Below are 14,857 nucleotides of genomic sequence, written 5' to 3'. Positions count from 1 at the left end.
CCCTGTCCCTTATCCAATCCCCCCCTGCTGCTCAGAGCAGCAGGAGCTCCCAGACCCGCTGGAGCCAGTCACCCTGCCCACACTGCTGGGCAGGAGCAGCAGGCCAGAGTGCTGGTGTTGCTGTGTGGGAGGGGCCGGGGCTAGTCTCCCCAGCTGGGAGCTCAGGGGCCCCGCAGGATGGTCCCGCGGGCCGGATGTGGCCCATGGGCTGTACTTTTCCCACCTCTGGTCTAAGGGCTTGTCTGCAGTTAAAAGACAGCAGCTGCCTGGCTGTAGCACTTCAGTGAAGACATTATTTATGCCCATGGGAGGGCCTCTCCCATCCACATAGGTAATCCACCCCCACCTTCCCAGAGTGGGTAGCTAAGTCCATGTGGGTGTAGCCCTCCCATTGGCATAGTGCTTTCTACACCCAGAGTTAGGTTGGTATAAATGCATCACTCGGGTGTGGAAAGTCCTAAGCAATGTAGCTATACAAACATAATTTGATAGTGTTGATCAAGCCGAAGTGTGACATAACACTATAATAAAGGAATTACAGTAGTACAAAGGTTATAGCAAAGAGGTATTTGTTATGTGCACATTTAAAAAACAATATCTTCTTTTTAAAAAATCAAATATAAAATGTTATGGATGGTGTTTAGACTGTAAAACTGCAAAAATCAGTAATGAACAATTAATATCTGACTGTAAACAGACTAATATGAATTATGAACACAAAGGGTAAGTGCTAGATGCTTTCCATCTTTCCTGAAATACATTTCTAGCCTCTAAAATTTAACTGCTTACATATTTCATTACTGAAGCACCCACTGGACAATTCAATACTCCTGAAAAGCAGAACAACGGGGCTCTGCGTTTGAGTTACTGAGATGTAACCAGAGGAACTGTAAACAGCCTCCAAGTAATAGATTCCCCATCTTGTTTTGGGCATTCCTCCCCCAGTTCTGAGTGTTGTGCCACCAAGAGACTTTTCTGGCTTTGTATCATTGTGTTGGTTGGTTTCTCTATTAGATATGTCCTGCCTTACCGAAGGGAGCTGGGCTTGGTGACTTCTTCTAGGTCCCTACATTTCTGTAATTACGTTTTACAATATAAGAGGCAGAGAGCCAAGCAAAATAGATAAAAGTGGAGTGGGGATACGTAAGCATTCTATCTAAATCAGGCTTGGTAAATATTATTTTGCTTCAGATCCACATCATGGAAAACCAAGTGTTTGAATCCTGTGAAGAAAGAACATTCCAGTACCAGAGTTCTCTTCCTTCGCTGCCAGTTCCTACTCTTGATGAATCTTTAAAGAGATACCTCGATGCAGGTATAGCTGTTATAGTCACTTAATAAACTTTTCTCTTTTAGAGAGGTCCAAAAATTGTTGGAAATAGGTGTTTGTTTATATGGGGATGCTGGACAAACAAAGGCAGCCACAAGCAAACAAAGATTTCAAGGCATTTTTCATATTTGTAAATACAATTTTTTATTACTGTTGTTTATACAGCTCCAAAAGTCTGCTTGGGTCTTTTGAAAAATCTGACTTGGCAAGGCTCCTGCCCAAAAGAACTTACCATCTAGTAAACAAAATATCACAAAGGAAAAGGTGGCAGGGACAACACAAATATGAAGAAGCTCTTCTTTTGTTTTATGCCAAATGGAATTGGCTGATTCCTAAATCATAGGCTTCTATCATGTCAGACTCTTATATAGTAAACAAGTTGCAGATATAGGAATGAGCTGTCTATATGTGGTTTCTTTCTAAATAATTCTGTCCTTTAAATCACTCCCAGAATTCTGAGACTTCTGAATTTTTCCTTGCAACCTTTGCAACTACTTCAATTTCTCCTGCTAACCCACCTGTAATGGAAAAACTTTACTCAAGCAACTACCTTGGAGGTGGGGCTATGACAGCTATACCCAGCCAGAAACAAACATTATGCCATAATTCCTAGATCCACAGAGGGATCAAGTACTGCGGCACTGAGCATTGCAAAGCCTAACTTTTAGACACCTAAAAAAAAAAAAATCACAGGAACTACAGTGCAATTCACAGAGCCTGAGTTAGGAGACTAGGTTCCCTATACAATGAATTGAGAAAGATAGACACCTTGCAATGGGATCCACAAAAACTAGCTAACAGGAGATGCCCCGTCTCTCTCAGGAAATAGGTGCCCCTCTGCAGCTTGGATTTAGGCAACTATTTCTACTTGTGATCCATGACTGGGAATCCTTCTCTTCAAGTCAGGTGGCTTAAACGTCAAAGCCAGAGGTGGGCAAACTATGGCCCGTGGGCCACATCTGGCCTGTGGGACCCTCCTGCCCGGCCCCTGAGCTCCTGGCCTGGGAGGCTAGCCCCTGGCCCCTCCCCCGCTGACCTTCCTCCCATTCCCCCCCCACCCCCCCGCAGCCTCAGCTCCCTGTGCCGCTGGTGCAATGCTCTGCGTGGTGAGCTGTTGCCAGGCAGTGCAGCTGCAGAGCTGCAGCCTGACCCGGTGCTGTGCTGCGCGGTGGCGTGGCTGGCTCCAGCAGGGCGGCACGGCTGCCTGTCCTGGTGCTCTGGGCGGCGCAGCTGTAGCACCGCCAGCCACTGGCGCTCCAGGCAGCGCGGTAAGGGGGCAGGGAACGGGGGGGTTGGATAGAGGTCAGGGGAGTTCAGGGTGGTGGTCAGGGGGCGTGGGTGTGGATAGGGGTTGGGGCGGTCAGGGGGCGGGGAACATGGGGGTTGAATGGGGATAGGGATCTTGTGGGGGGCAGTCAGGAATGAGAGGGGCGGTTGGATGGGGCGGCGGGGGGCAGTCAGGGCTGGAGGGTCCAGGGGTGGTCAGGGGACAGGTAGGGGTGGATGGGGCAGGGGTCCCGGGGGGGCAGTCAGGAATGGGGGGGGGTTGGATGGGAGCGGGGGCCGGGCCACACCTGGCTGTTTGGGGACGCACAGCCTCCCTTAACCGGCCCTCCATACAATTTCGGAAAACCGATGTGGTCCTCAGGCCAAAAAGTTTGCCCACCCCTAGTCTAAGCCATTTCTTGTGAGCATGAGTTAGGTACCTGCCTCCCTTACCCAAAATGGCTGGAGGAGGAGATGCCCACCTTATAACTTTTAGCCCAGTGGTTAGAGCACTCACGTGGGATGTAGGAGAAACAGGTGGTTCAGCTTCCCCTCTGCTTGATGGAGAGAAACGATTTGAACAGGGATCTCTCACACTTAGCTATGATATATTCTGGTATGGGTCTCCTTCAGTCTCTCCTGTTGAAGCTGTTCCACTTTGGATAAATAATTAGTCATTGGGTGAGAGAGAGAATGACATTCTAGCCTGGGTTGTGGGAGACCCAGAGTCCAGTTCCCTTGCTCCATTCACTCTTTCATTATTTATATACAGTAGAACAGCTGCAAAATAATGAGAGCAGTTGGAGTGGCCCCTGGGTCTCCCACAACCCAAGCAGCTGCCCTAACCACTAGGCTATAGAGTCCTTCATTCTTTCTCCCCCCTCACCTCCGTGACTCTAAGTATTTATCCAAAATGAAACATCTTCAACAGAAGACACTGAGAGACTATCCCATAGCTCAGTGGTTAGAACACTCTCCTGAGAAGTTTGGGAGGCCTTTGTTCAAGATGGCTGTTGAACCTGGGACTCCCTCATCCCAGGTGAATGCTGTATCCAGTGGCCTAAAGTTGTAAGCTGGGTGGTGATGGAACCACCTCCTCTGGTGGCTGGATTTGGAGTGGGACCTGATCTGGTAGGTGTCTTCTAAGCACACCTACTGGATTGGGGCCCTCGGATGAAATAGGCAGAAGCCTGCCTCACCCCCAGTTCATAGATTGCACTGGGGCTTTGGGAGGAGATAAGCATCTGCATGCCTAGAGTGAGGCAGCAGTGCGTGTGCTCAGAGGCAGAAACTTAGGCACCTCAGGAACTTTTACATCAGAAATGTAGGCACCGAGCAAGGTTAGATGATAGCTGAACAAGAGTTTCATGGATGCAGTGGTGCCTAAAACTCAGACTAAGGCCTCCATGTACCTTTGTGGATCTGTGCCCAAATCCCCAAACTCACTTTGCATCCAATTCTGCTCCCATTGAAATCAGTGGAAAAGTCCCAGTTGGTTTTGTGGTTGCAGGATCTTGCCCCCCCTTATGGCTGTGTCTTCCCTGCATTGTTAGCTCAAGATATGAGTTTTGCCCCTAACCTGACTCCCATCCATATACACACACAAGTTTCTAGCTCCACTAAAGCAGTGCTTTAAGCCTGAACATGCTAACCTGTTGGGGTATGTTTACATTGTGTTGTGAACCCGAGACTGTAGGGCCCAGGCTTGTGGACTTGTTGTTTCCAAGCCTGTGCTTGAGTGTTCATGTTGTATTGTAACCTTGGTTTTACAATTGCTGGACCTGTGTCTCAGACATACTAACGCATCCAGACTGCACTACACAGACTTTCTGACTCTGGTCTGCGGCTTAAGCTACATCCACACTACAAAATGACCCAAGTCACAGCGGGACTCAGACTCTGACATAGTCCTCTAGCAGGGTCCTAGGACCCGAGCCAGATTGATTTGCATGTGAATAGAAGTGAGATTTGGGCTCAAACCTGAGTCAGAGCCTGGGATTAGTATGCAGTGTAGAGACACTCACAGGGTATGTCTACACTGCAATAAAACACCTGTGGCTAGCCCATGTCAGCTGATTCAGGTTTCCCCTTCCCCTTCAGAGTCCCAGAGCCTGGGCTCGGAGCCTAAACCTCTACACTGCAATTTTATAGCCCCTCCAGCCTGAGTCAGATGACTTGGGGCAGCCACAGGTGTTTTATTGCAATATAAATATACTCTCAGAAGGTGGGCTGAAGTTAGAGTGCTTCTGATGCTCTAGCTCAGGGGTGGGCATTGGGCAAACTACAGCCCTTGGACTGGATCCAGCCCGTGAGCTGTTTTAAGCTGGCCTGCGAGCTCTCACTGGGGAGTGGAAGCTGGGGCTTGCCCCACTCCGGTGCTCCTTAGGGTCGGGGGCTACACCACACGGCTCCCAGAAGCGTGGCAGGGCCCCACTCTGGCGCTCCAGCCGGGGTGCAGGGTCGGGGGCTGCTCCACGTGGCTCCTGGAAGCTGCAGCATGGCCTCGCTCCGGCTCCTACACGCTCCAATGGCCCCCTCTGGCACTCCAATGGGAGCTACAGGGGTGGTGCCTGGGGATGGGGCAGCGTGCAGAGACACCTGGCCATGCCTCCATGTAGGAGCTGCAGAAGGGAGCCGCTTGAGGTAAGTGCCGTTCGGAGCCTGCACCCCTGAGCCTCTCCCCATGCCCCAGCCCTGATCTCCCTCCAAACCCCTCAGTCCCAGCCCAGAGCACCCTCCTGCACCCCAAACCTCTCATCCCCAGCCCCACCCCAGAGCCCGCACCCCTACCCCAGTCCTGAGCCCCCTCCCGCATGCTGAACTCCTCATTTCTGGCCCCAGCCCAGAGCCTGCACCTCCAACCAGAGCCCTCACCCCCTCCCATACCCCAACCCCAATTTTGTGAGCAAAAGTTTGCCCACCCTACTCTAGCTTGTAAAGCAGTGGAAATGCAGCTGCTCAAGTTACAACTCATCAGCTGCTAATGCAATCATTCTACTAATCAAATCACTATGTAGCTCAAATGTTATTTTGTTGTGTGATTACCTTCACTTGAGCTAGGGTAGCTTGAGTGAAGTAACTTGAGTATACTAACTCAAGCTGACTGTTGCAATGAAGAGAAGCCCTACGTTGCTATGGTTAATTGAGGGTATATCTATACTACAAATGCTACAGCAGCACAGCTGCCGTGCTCCAGCTACACCACTGTAGTATATATAGACACTACTGCAATGTCACTGTAGTAAATCTACCCTATTGAGAGGTGATATTAGGTTGACAGAAGATTTCTTCCACCAATTTAGCTTAGTCTACGGTGGGGGATAGGGCAGCTTAACTACATCACATAGGGCGTGACATTTTTCACAGCCCTGAGTGATGTAGCTGGGCCTAGCTAAGGTCTAAGTCTAAGGCTATTATGTCACTCTTTTTGATGCAGAGTGCTAAATTAATGGGTATATTGTTTTTTTTTAAAAAAAAAGTGTCTCAAACATTTATTTGTTGCAAAAATAACCCCACTTTATTTTCTATCTCTAGTGCAGTTGACTGGAATTAAAGATGTGCTGTGATTTTGTACAACTGAACTTTATAAATCAAACCTATCTCTCCAAATTAATAAATAAAGCATACCTGAATTAAAGCTCTGAGAGTTTTACACACTTTTGCTCTTGAACTGTACATGCAGCCCTGCATTTAACTTGGCAGGTCTCAACATTATTAATGAGGTTAGTTCAACTGTTTACCCTCACACCCACTCACCCACATAAATCCCAAAAGGTCAAACAACACAGGTATATTTATCAATCTAGTATGATAAGACTTCGAGAGAAAGATGCAGCTTAAGGTCCTGATCCTGCAATGAACTCCATGCACATATAGACATGGATCCTGGTCAATATGTGTAGTGTCCCTTTCTATGCTTGAGCTGCACAAAATGTGTGTCTGTTACAGCTCTCAGGTCTGGAGGTAGGGTGGATACAAAAATTATAATTTTTTTTATTTAATTTTCTTTTTAACAATAAACCTGTTTAAAATGAAATCTAAATTTAATACAAAATGTTAATGCCTATGCTATTTATAATCTTGTAAAACATTTCAAATAAAACATATATGCTGAATCCATAAGCCTCTATCAAAAACTTTGCGTTAAAGACTCAAGGTTAGACTGTTTTTCTAATAAAGAATGAATCAGGGGGAAAATATTTATCTTTTGAAGTCAAGCTTTATGAATATGGCACATCAGGTCATGTGCTGCATTAGAGGCTTGTTTTGTTTAATAAAAATAAATTTTATGCTGTGTTGCGTATTTAATTATATTCCACTTACCATCTTAATGCAGCTTGACACAAATCATGAGCAAAAAGTTATCTAGTAAATAAGTAATCTGTCATTTTCTATTTTCTAGCATACTAAAAATGTACAGTTTATAAGAATCTGAAAATACTAAGTTATGTCATTACTTCAGTAAATGTATATAGTTATTGTGTACCCTCCTTGGTACCAAAAAGATGTACCAAATCTAGTCTAAAAGGCTCTATTTACTTGTAAATCAACATGTTTAATGGTTAGATTAACCAATGAGAATGCATCTTTCTTTAAAAAATAACTGAAGTACAAATGGAAGAGTTGATTAAAATGGAGTATTTAAATTTAGGCTTTCGTCATGGTGATTTAAATTGGTCCACCCTGTCTGGAAGTCCCCTATTCAATGCCTGGTATATTGACTGAGATGGCAGTTGTCACACAGGCAGGCTTCTATGCCTGCACAGATCCCCACTAAAGTCAATGCAAAAATTGAATTCAGTGGAACTCCTCACTGTTGAACTCACTGTAGGGTCAGGCTTTGAGGGAATACAATTTCGTAGATTTGTGAAACCTGATTTTTATTTCTGGATGAGTTGAAGTCTCCATTTTAGTACTGTGCCCAATGAGTTAAAAGATCTTGACTTCAAATTTATTGGAAACTATACTGGATTAAGTCTGTGTAGCCACACTGACGTTTTTATTAAGCAAAATTATGCTGGTGTAAAATATGTGGGTGTTGGACTATACAAGGAATCAAACTCAAATATGGTCTTAAATAGTCATAAAATAAAAGGTAAGAATGATATTTTTTTTTTTGGGGGGGGCAAAAATTCCATGTTTCTGGGTGTGTTGTGTATACTCATCACAAAACCAGAGAGGAAAAAAGGAGCTTTAATCTCAGTCTGTCTACACTAGCACTTTTGTCAGTAAAACATTTGTCGGTCACGGGTGTGAAAAAATACCCCCCTGACCGACATAAATTTCACTGACAAAAGTGCTGGTGGGGACAGCGCTATGTCGGCGGGAGACACTCTTCTGCTGACATAGCCACCGCCGCTCGTTGCGGGTAGTTTTTCCTCCTGGCATGGAGTGGCTACATGAAGTCTGTAGTGTAGACACAGTTTTTGTAAACAAGAAGTTACTTTGGCAACACCATAAGAAATATATACATACACACAACAGCACAAGCTCATGGTTAGCCAGATGGGATACCCAAGACTTGTGTTGCGTAGAACATCTAGTTCCTGTGAAAAACTTTGGCCGTGCTACATAAAAATCACCTTCTTAGATGTAGGGATAATTACTAAGGAGAGATCAGTTGTTACAATGGAAATCTGTCAGATCCCATGCTACTCAGTGCAAATTCCAAGATACCCAAAATATGATGATTGAGAAATATAATTCAGCAACCCATATGGATAGATGTTTGGAGAAAGACTCCATTAGACCAAAATCCTACCTTCTACCCCACACAAGGATTGACTTTTTTCCCTGTTGCTAGGAACATAGTCGAAAATTCAGTCTAATCGCACAAATAGATAAGTGTCAGCAGACCATTCACCACTGTTCTGTGCTCTAGAATAACTTGTTCACGAGACTATGAAGAATGAGCACTATACTAATAGGTTCTTTTCTGAAAACATCAAATGACAAACCAGATAAAGGAATATATTGTATAAAATATAAGTGAGGGTGTTACAACTCTGGGGTGGAAAGCCTACAAAACAAATATAAAAAGTTTTATATGAAGACATAATCCTTCCACACACATTGAAAATTTGAAAGCACCCCAAAAAAACCAACCCTAAATTATACAAAACTGAAAAAGAATGCCAGAAAAAGATATTGGACCCATGGAAACATTACAACTAGACTTAGTGTTTTTAAAGACCATTATAGCTATATTTCCATTAAACATATCTTATGAACATACAAGTAAACTTGGAAGAGTATTAACCAATATAAATGGTCATGCAATCTCAAGGGTAATACAGGGATCTTACTTACAAAAGCAGCAGCCTTGCCCAAAGTATTTCAGAAGTATTGAGCTACTAAATCAGGATAGCAGAGTTGGATATCCACTTTGTACTCACTTCCCTCAGGTGTAAATGTCTACAAAAGGTGCAAAACATTGGAGAATCAGGCCCCTAGATTTTAACCAAGGAGATTTTGTGATGAGCAGGAGACTATCAGGAACTCAAAGAAAGAGGTTATCTAATTTAATTAATTATAAAGCCTACGTATGGCTGCTAAGAGAGTATGAGCAAAAAAGATGGTCCCTGTCCCAGAGAGCTTTCCAGTCTGAGTATAATATCCAACAGATGATACAATACAAATGGAGGAGTACAAGAAAACAGTGAGATGGTATTGGTCAGCATAATAGGCAGTGGTTCAGCACACCCGTTACCAAGTTTTTGTAGGCATCATGGAAAAGGAGAGTTTGAAGGAGGAATTTGAAGTAGGATAAGGAGGTAACTTTGCAGATGTTTACAGGGAGCTTCTTCCAAGCATGAGGGGCAGCAAGGGAGAAAACACTAAGGTGCTTATTTGAAAATTTAACCAGGCGGCAATGGAGGTTGGCATCATTGCCCAATTGGAGGTAAGTATCTATCTAGAAAGTGAATTGAGAGATGACTGGTTGGTTGGGGCTAGACCAGTTCTGGGCAACCTGTGGCTCGCGGGCTGCATGTGGCCCATCAGGGTAATCCCCTGGCAGGCCGCAAGACAGTTGGCTTACATTGATCATTCACAGGCACGGCCGCCCGCAGCTCCCAGTGGCCACAATTTGCAATTCCCGGCCAATGGGAGCTATGGGAAGTGGTGGCCAGCAGATTACCCTGATGGGCTGCAGGTTGCCCACCACTGGGCTAGACCATGAAGGGCTTTGAAGGTGAAGATAAGTAGCTTATGTTTGATGCAATAATGTGATAGCTGTGTGTTTCTCAACTGTGTGGACTCACCCAATGTATTAGGCTGGTACTGTGCCCACAAACAAAGTAGAGACAAGTTTAATTAGTGAATGAGTTCTATGGGAGCTGCAAAGTCACAGAACTCCATAGTATCTACCAGCTTAGATCCTAAATATTTCTGTTTTCAGTCTCTTATTTGATTTAATCACTTATTTGATATTGCGGGCCTTTTGTATCCGCTCTTATTTGAGAGGAGTGATAGTCTTATTTAACTTACATTTTTTTAAAATGTATTTTTACATTAAGATTTCCTAGAACTTACTCTGGCCTTTTTAAAATATATTTTTCTTCCAACAAAGACATCTGTGTTTATTTTAAAAATTTCTCTTGGGTTCTGTCAGCTTCAGGGTCTGCATGGGGGAGGGCACGGGGGGAGTTGATATGAATCTGTATTTATATACATTTTCCTTTTTTACAGTAAAACCATTCCTAAATCAAGAAGAATATCAAAGAACTGAGGACATAGTTAAAAAGTTTGAACATGGGATTGGAAAACTCTTGCAGCATAAGTTACTGCAAAGGGCTAAAGAGAAGAAGAATTGGGTATGTTTTGAATTATGATTTTTTTAAGGTTGTAAAATATTTCCTATGAGTTTCTCATACATCTTGATACATCTAGTTTTGTGAGTATAAGACATCAGTATTTTTGCAGAGAACAATCAGAAAGTGAGCTAGATAGGGCCTGATCTTGTGAAGTGCTGAGCTTTAGGCTCAACCCTTCCTTATTCTTGTTACATAACTTTATTATGTGACTAGGGTTATTTACAAGAATGTTTTCAGGGTCAGGCCCAACGTTTGCATATGAAACCCACAAGTACTAGTGTTTATTGACTGAACAAAGCCTACATATTTTAATAGCTAAACAAATTGGAAAAGGAGGAGGAATCTATGAAAATAGTGTTTTGTTGAACATTTTTATATTTATGAATTGCTGGGACCAGTTTTATTACTCGTTTTGTTATGGCTGGCTCAGTAAACAATCACATAAATAAGATTACAGCAAATAAGAACTTAGATTTAACTCAGTTATCTTGAGGTATCATATTCTGCCGTATTGGACAGGCTGAAGATGACTTAGTATTTGTATTGTGATAGTGCTCAGAAGCCTAAATGTACTAGACGCTGAAGAACAAATCAGACAACACAAGAGTAAAATTTTCAAAAGCAGCCAGGTGACTGAGGCTCCTAAGTCCCACTAATGTGCAATGATTCTTAAGGGTTGTTTACACGGCCAGTTACTGCGTGGCAAGTCATAGTGTGACTGTACGATGCACCATCTTTCCACACAGAAATACCCTGTGTGGACACTTTCCAATGAAAGTCCTGGAGCGTGTGACAAGCAGGTGCACTGTAGATTCACACCCTGGCTAGCCACATAGTAACTTGCTGTGTAGATGAGCCCTTAGGCCCCTAATTGTCTAAGTCAGGTTTGAAAGAGGAATTTAGGCTCCTAAGTCATTTAGGAACTTTTGAAAATTTTACCCACGGTTTGTGCCCCAGAGAGCATACATTCTAGTCTTTCTTTTTCTGAAGAGCAATAATACAGGTGATGGCAATCTGACAGTCAGGTGGCCTTGCAAAAAAGAAAGAGAAAAAGGAACTACTAGTAAATTTCAAACACTCTTTGGAATTCATAAGACCGTCATCAGTCCCAACATGTCTATACTTACATTATCTCAGAGCAGGTATTCTGAAGAATTTTCATAGTGTTGAACACCTCTGAACAGAGAAATTATATTTTGGACTGTTTCCCCCATCACTAATAATCAGATAGACCACCTCTCCTCCCATTCATGATTCATAGATTAGAAAACCAGAAGGGACCTAATCTGACCTCCTGGGTAACACAGGCTATAGAACTTCCTTGAATTAATTCCTGTTAGAAAAATATCAAGTTTTGATTTAAAAATGCCAGGGATGGAGAATCCATCCATACTTTTGGTAAGTTGTCCCAATTATTAGTTACCCCCACTGTTAAAAATCTGTGTTGTATTTCCAGTCTGAATTGGTCTACCTCAGTGGTTTTCAAACTTATTTGATCACGCCCCCTTTCTGTGTGTCTGTAGGAATTTACAGCTCCCCCCCCACCGCCAAACAAGTACATACAGTAGAACCTCAGAATTACGAGTGCCTCAGAAATGGAGGTTGTTTGTAACTCTAAATGTTCGTAACTGAACAAAACGTTATGGTTCTTTCAAAAGTTTACAACTGAACTTGACTTAATACAGCTTTGAAACTTCACTATGCAGAAGAAAAATGCTGCCTTTAACCATTTTAATATAAATGAAACAAGCACAGAAACAGTTTCCTTACCTTGTCAAATTTTTTAAACTTCCTTTTTGTCTTAACATTTCACAAAGTACTGTACTGTACAGTTTTTGGGTTTTTTTGGTCTCTGCTGCCTGATTGCATACTTCCAGTTCCAAATGAGGTGCTTGATTAACCGGTCAGTTTGTAACTCTGCTATTCGGAGCTCTGAAGTTCTACTGAACACCAATATATGTGGCTGCAGTGCTTCACTTGAATCAGTTTTAGCTTCTTTGTTTTTCACTTATTTTTTTTCTGTTGCACAAATGAGCCAACGATACATTGTAATAAAAGCAAAAGCAAAACTGCGATTGTGGTCCATGCGTACAATTAAACGTGCACACCGCTCCATAGCAAATGGATTAACGTGCAGATGGCAACGACTTTGTATAATGCTATGCAAGCTTAACAGAAATCTGTCGGAATGCACAACGCCATCTGAGGACCTCATAAGTCTGGAGGAATCGGCTTTGCTAGTTGTTCATTGTTGTGGGTAAAATGTGTGCAGTAAGTTAATTTCCCCCCCCCAAAGCTTCTCACGCCCCAGCAGAATACATTCTGTGCCCCCCCGGGGGGCCCATCCTCCAGTTTGAGAACTTCTGGTCTAGCTTCATCTTTCAGCCACTCGATTTTATTATATCTTTCTCTGCTAGATTGAAGAGCCCATTATCAAGTTTTTGTTCCCTGTGTAGCTACTTACACATTGTTACCCTCTTAACCTTCTCTTTGTTGAGCTAAAGAGATTGCGCTCCTTGAATCTTTGACTATTGAGCATGCTTTCCAGTCCTTTAATCATTCTCGGGGCTCCTCTTCAATTAATCAGCATCCTTCTTGAAGTGTGATCTGTAGAACTGGACATGGTATTCCAGTAGCTGTCATACCTATGCCAAATACAGAAGTAATATATCCTCTCTACTCCTACTCAGTGTTCCCGTTTATTCATCCATTGCATTAGCCCTTTAGTATCACACTGGGAGCTCATGTTCAGCTGATTATCCACTGTGACCCACAAGTCTTTTGCAGAGTCACTGTTTCCCAGGATACATCCTGTAACTAAAGCTTATATTCTTTGTTCCTAGAGGTATAAATTTACATTTAGCCTTATTAAAATGCACATTGTTTACTCATGCCCAGCTTACCAGGCGATCCAGATTGCTCTGTATTAGTGACCTGCCCTCTGCATTATTTACCATACCCCTAATATTTGTGTCATCTGCAAACTGTTTTCTTCCTGGTCATTGATAAAAAAGTTAAATAGTGTAGAGCAGTGGTCCCCAAACTTTTTAAGTTGTGCCCCCCTTGCCGCTAATGTAATTTGCCCGTGCTTCCAGGAGCCGCAGTCAGGGACCGAAGCTGCGGTCGTGGGCCAGAGGCCCAGGCCATGGCGATGGATGGTGCTGCAGCTGGGAGTGGGGCCATGGGCCAAGGCCAGGGCTGAGGGCAGGGCTGGGGGTCGAGGCTATGCCCAGGCTGGGCCCAGGGCTGGGAGCAGAGCCGCGGTCGGGGCCAGGGCTGGAGCAGAGATGGGGACAGAGCAGGGCTGGGTGGCACTCTTTCCCCGCACCCTGTAGGGACTGGCCCAAGCCCCGCTGCGCCTCCGCTGAACATTCCTCCGTGCCCCCGTAGGGGGTGCACCCCACTGTTTGGGGACCACTGGTGTAGGGCCAAAAATGATCCCTGAGGAACCCCACTAGAAACACAGTTGCTCAATGATTATTGCCCATTTACAATTATATGTTGAGAGCTAGATAGAAAAGGTGGGTTAGATAATAGATAATATGTCTTTTATTGGACCAATGTCTATTGTTGAGAGAGAGACAAGCTTACACAAAGTTCGTCTTCAGGTTTTCTTGAGACCTGTCAGTTAGCCAGGTTTTAATACATATAATTTGTGCCATGTTAATTTTGTATTGTTCTAGTTTTGTTAATCAAAATATTGTGCAGTACCAAATCAGGTATCTTACAGAAGTCTATTACATTAACACTTAGCTTTGTCAGCTAAATTTGTAATCTCATCAGAAAATAATCTCTGGCAACTGCAGCAGTCAACAGCTACAACAACTGGTGACAAGGAAAATTAATATTAAGAAAGTAATGTAACATAGCACCTGGAAATGTAACGTAGCTGTCTCAGTACTATCAGTAAGTGCTTTGTGGATCACTAGTCTGCCTTTCACAGTTCAGGAACTATTTCAGAGTATTAAAAAGTAACAAAAAATTAGATAGGTACAGTAGAACAATCAAGTGATTATTATAGAGGTATGCCTAAAATATATTATGATGCTAATCTCTATTCCTTTTCAGCTAGAAGAATGGTGGCTGAATGTGGCTTATCTTGATGCTCGCATACCAACACAAATATATTATAACTTTGGAGGCGCAGGCCCTTATCTTGAACACTATTGGTCACCAAAAGAAGGAACTCAAATAGAAAGAGGATGCATAACAATATGGCATACCTTGAAATACTGGGAACTAATAAGAACGTAAGACATTTAAAAAAAATATAATTGCTTCTAAATATCAGTGTACTGTGCATGCTTACAGTCATGAACAATATGGGACAAGTTCTTCCTTGATGTAACTCCACTGTACTCGGGGATGAATTTTGCCATATTTGATTTGTTGGTGTAATTTTTACCTCATGCTTAAAAGTTAATCAGAATCTATGCTTTTGTATATT

General features: G+C 43.4%; 2 protein-coding genes across 8 annotated transcripts in view; one reads left to right on the top strand and one right to left on the bottom strand.

Moving 5' to 3' along the window:
• Positions 1–14,857, bottom strand: part of OLAH (oleoyl-ACP hydrolase) — a 113,701-nt gene that overhangs the window by 57,866 nt on the left and 40,978 nt on the right. For 3 of the 6 annotated variants that reach the window (XM_075125881.1, XM_075125878.1, XM_075125879.1), the window contains one exon: positions 8,906–9,010. The exons of the other annotated variants lie outside the window; for them this stretch is intronic. The gene's annotated coding sequence lies outside the window, so the exon portion shown is untranslated. The remainder of the gene's footprint in view (positions 1–8,905; positions 9,011–14,857) is intronic. 6 annotated transcript variants of the gene reach the window in all.
• CROT (carnitine O-octanoyltransferase) overlaps positions 1–14,857 on the top strand; it is a 35,485-nt gene that overhangs the window by 1,219 nt on the left and 19,409 nt on the right. For both annotated transcript variants that reach the window (XR_007354939.2, XM_048838050.2), the window contains exons 2-4: positions 1,192–1,315; positions 10,286–10,410; positions 14,479–14,660. Coding sequence is in view for 1 of the 2 variants with exons in the window: in XM_048838050.2 (XP_048694007.2) it covers positions 1,201–1,315; positions 10,286–10,410; positions 14,479–14,660 (422 nt within the window). In the remaining variant the exon portion in view is untranslated. The remainder of the gene's footprint in view (positions 1–1,191; positions 1,316–10,285; positions 10,411–14,478; positions 14,661–14,857) is intronic.

The sequence above is a fragment of the Caretta caretta genome, chromosome 2 (assembly GCF_965140235.1).
Source record: "Caretta caretta isolate rCarCar2 chromosome 2, rCarCar1.hap1, whole genome shotgun sequence".
NCBI lineage: Eukaryota > Metazoa > Chordata > Testudines > Cheloniidae > Caretta > Caretta caretta.
The sequence above is the reverse complement of the archived record's forward strand: the minus strand, read 5'-3'. Positions and strand labels throughout refer to the sequence as shown.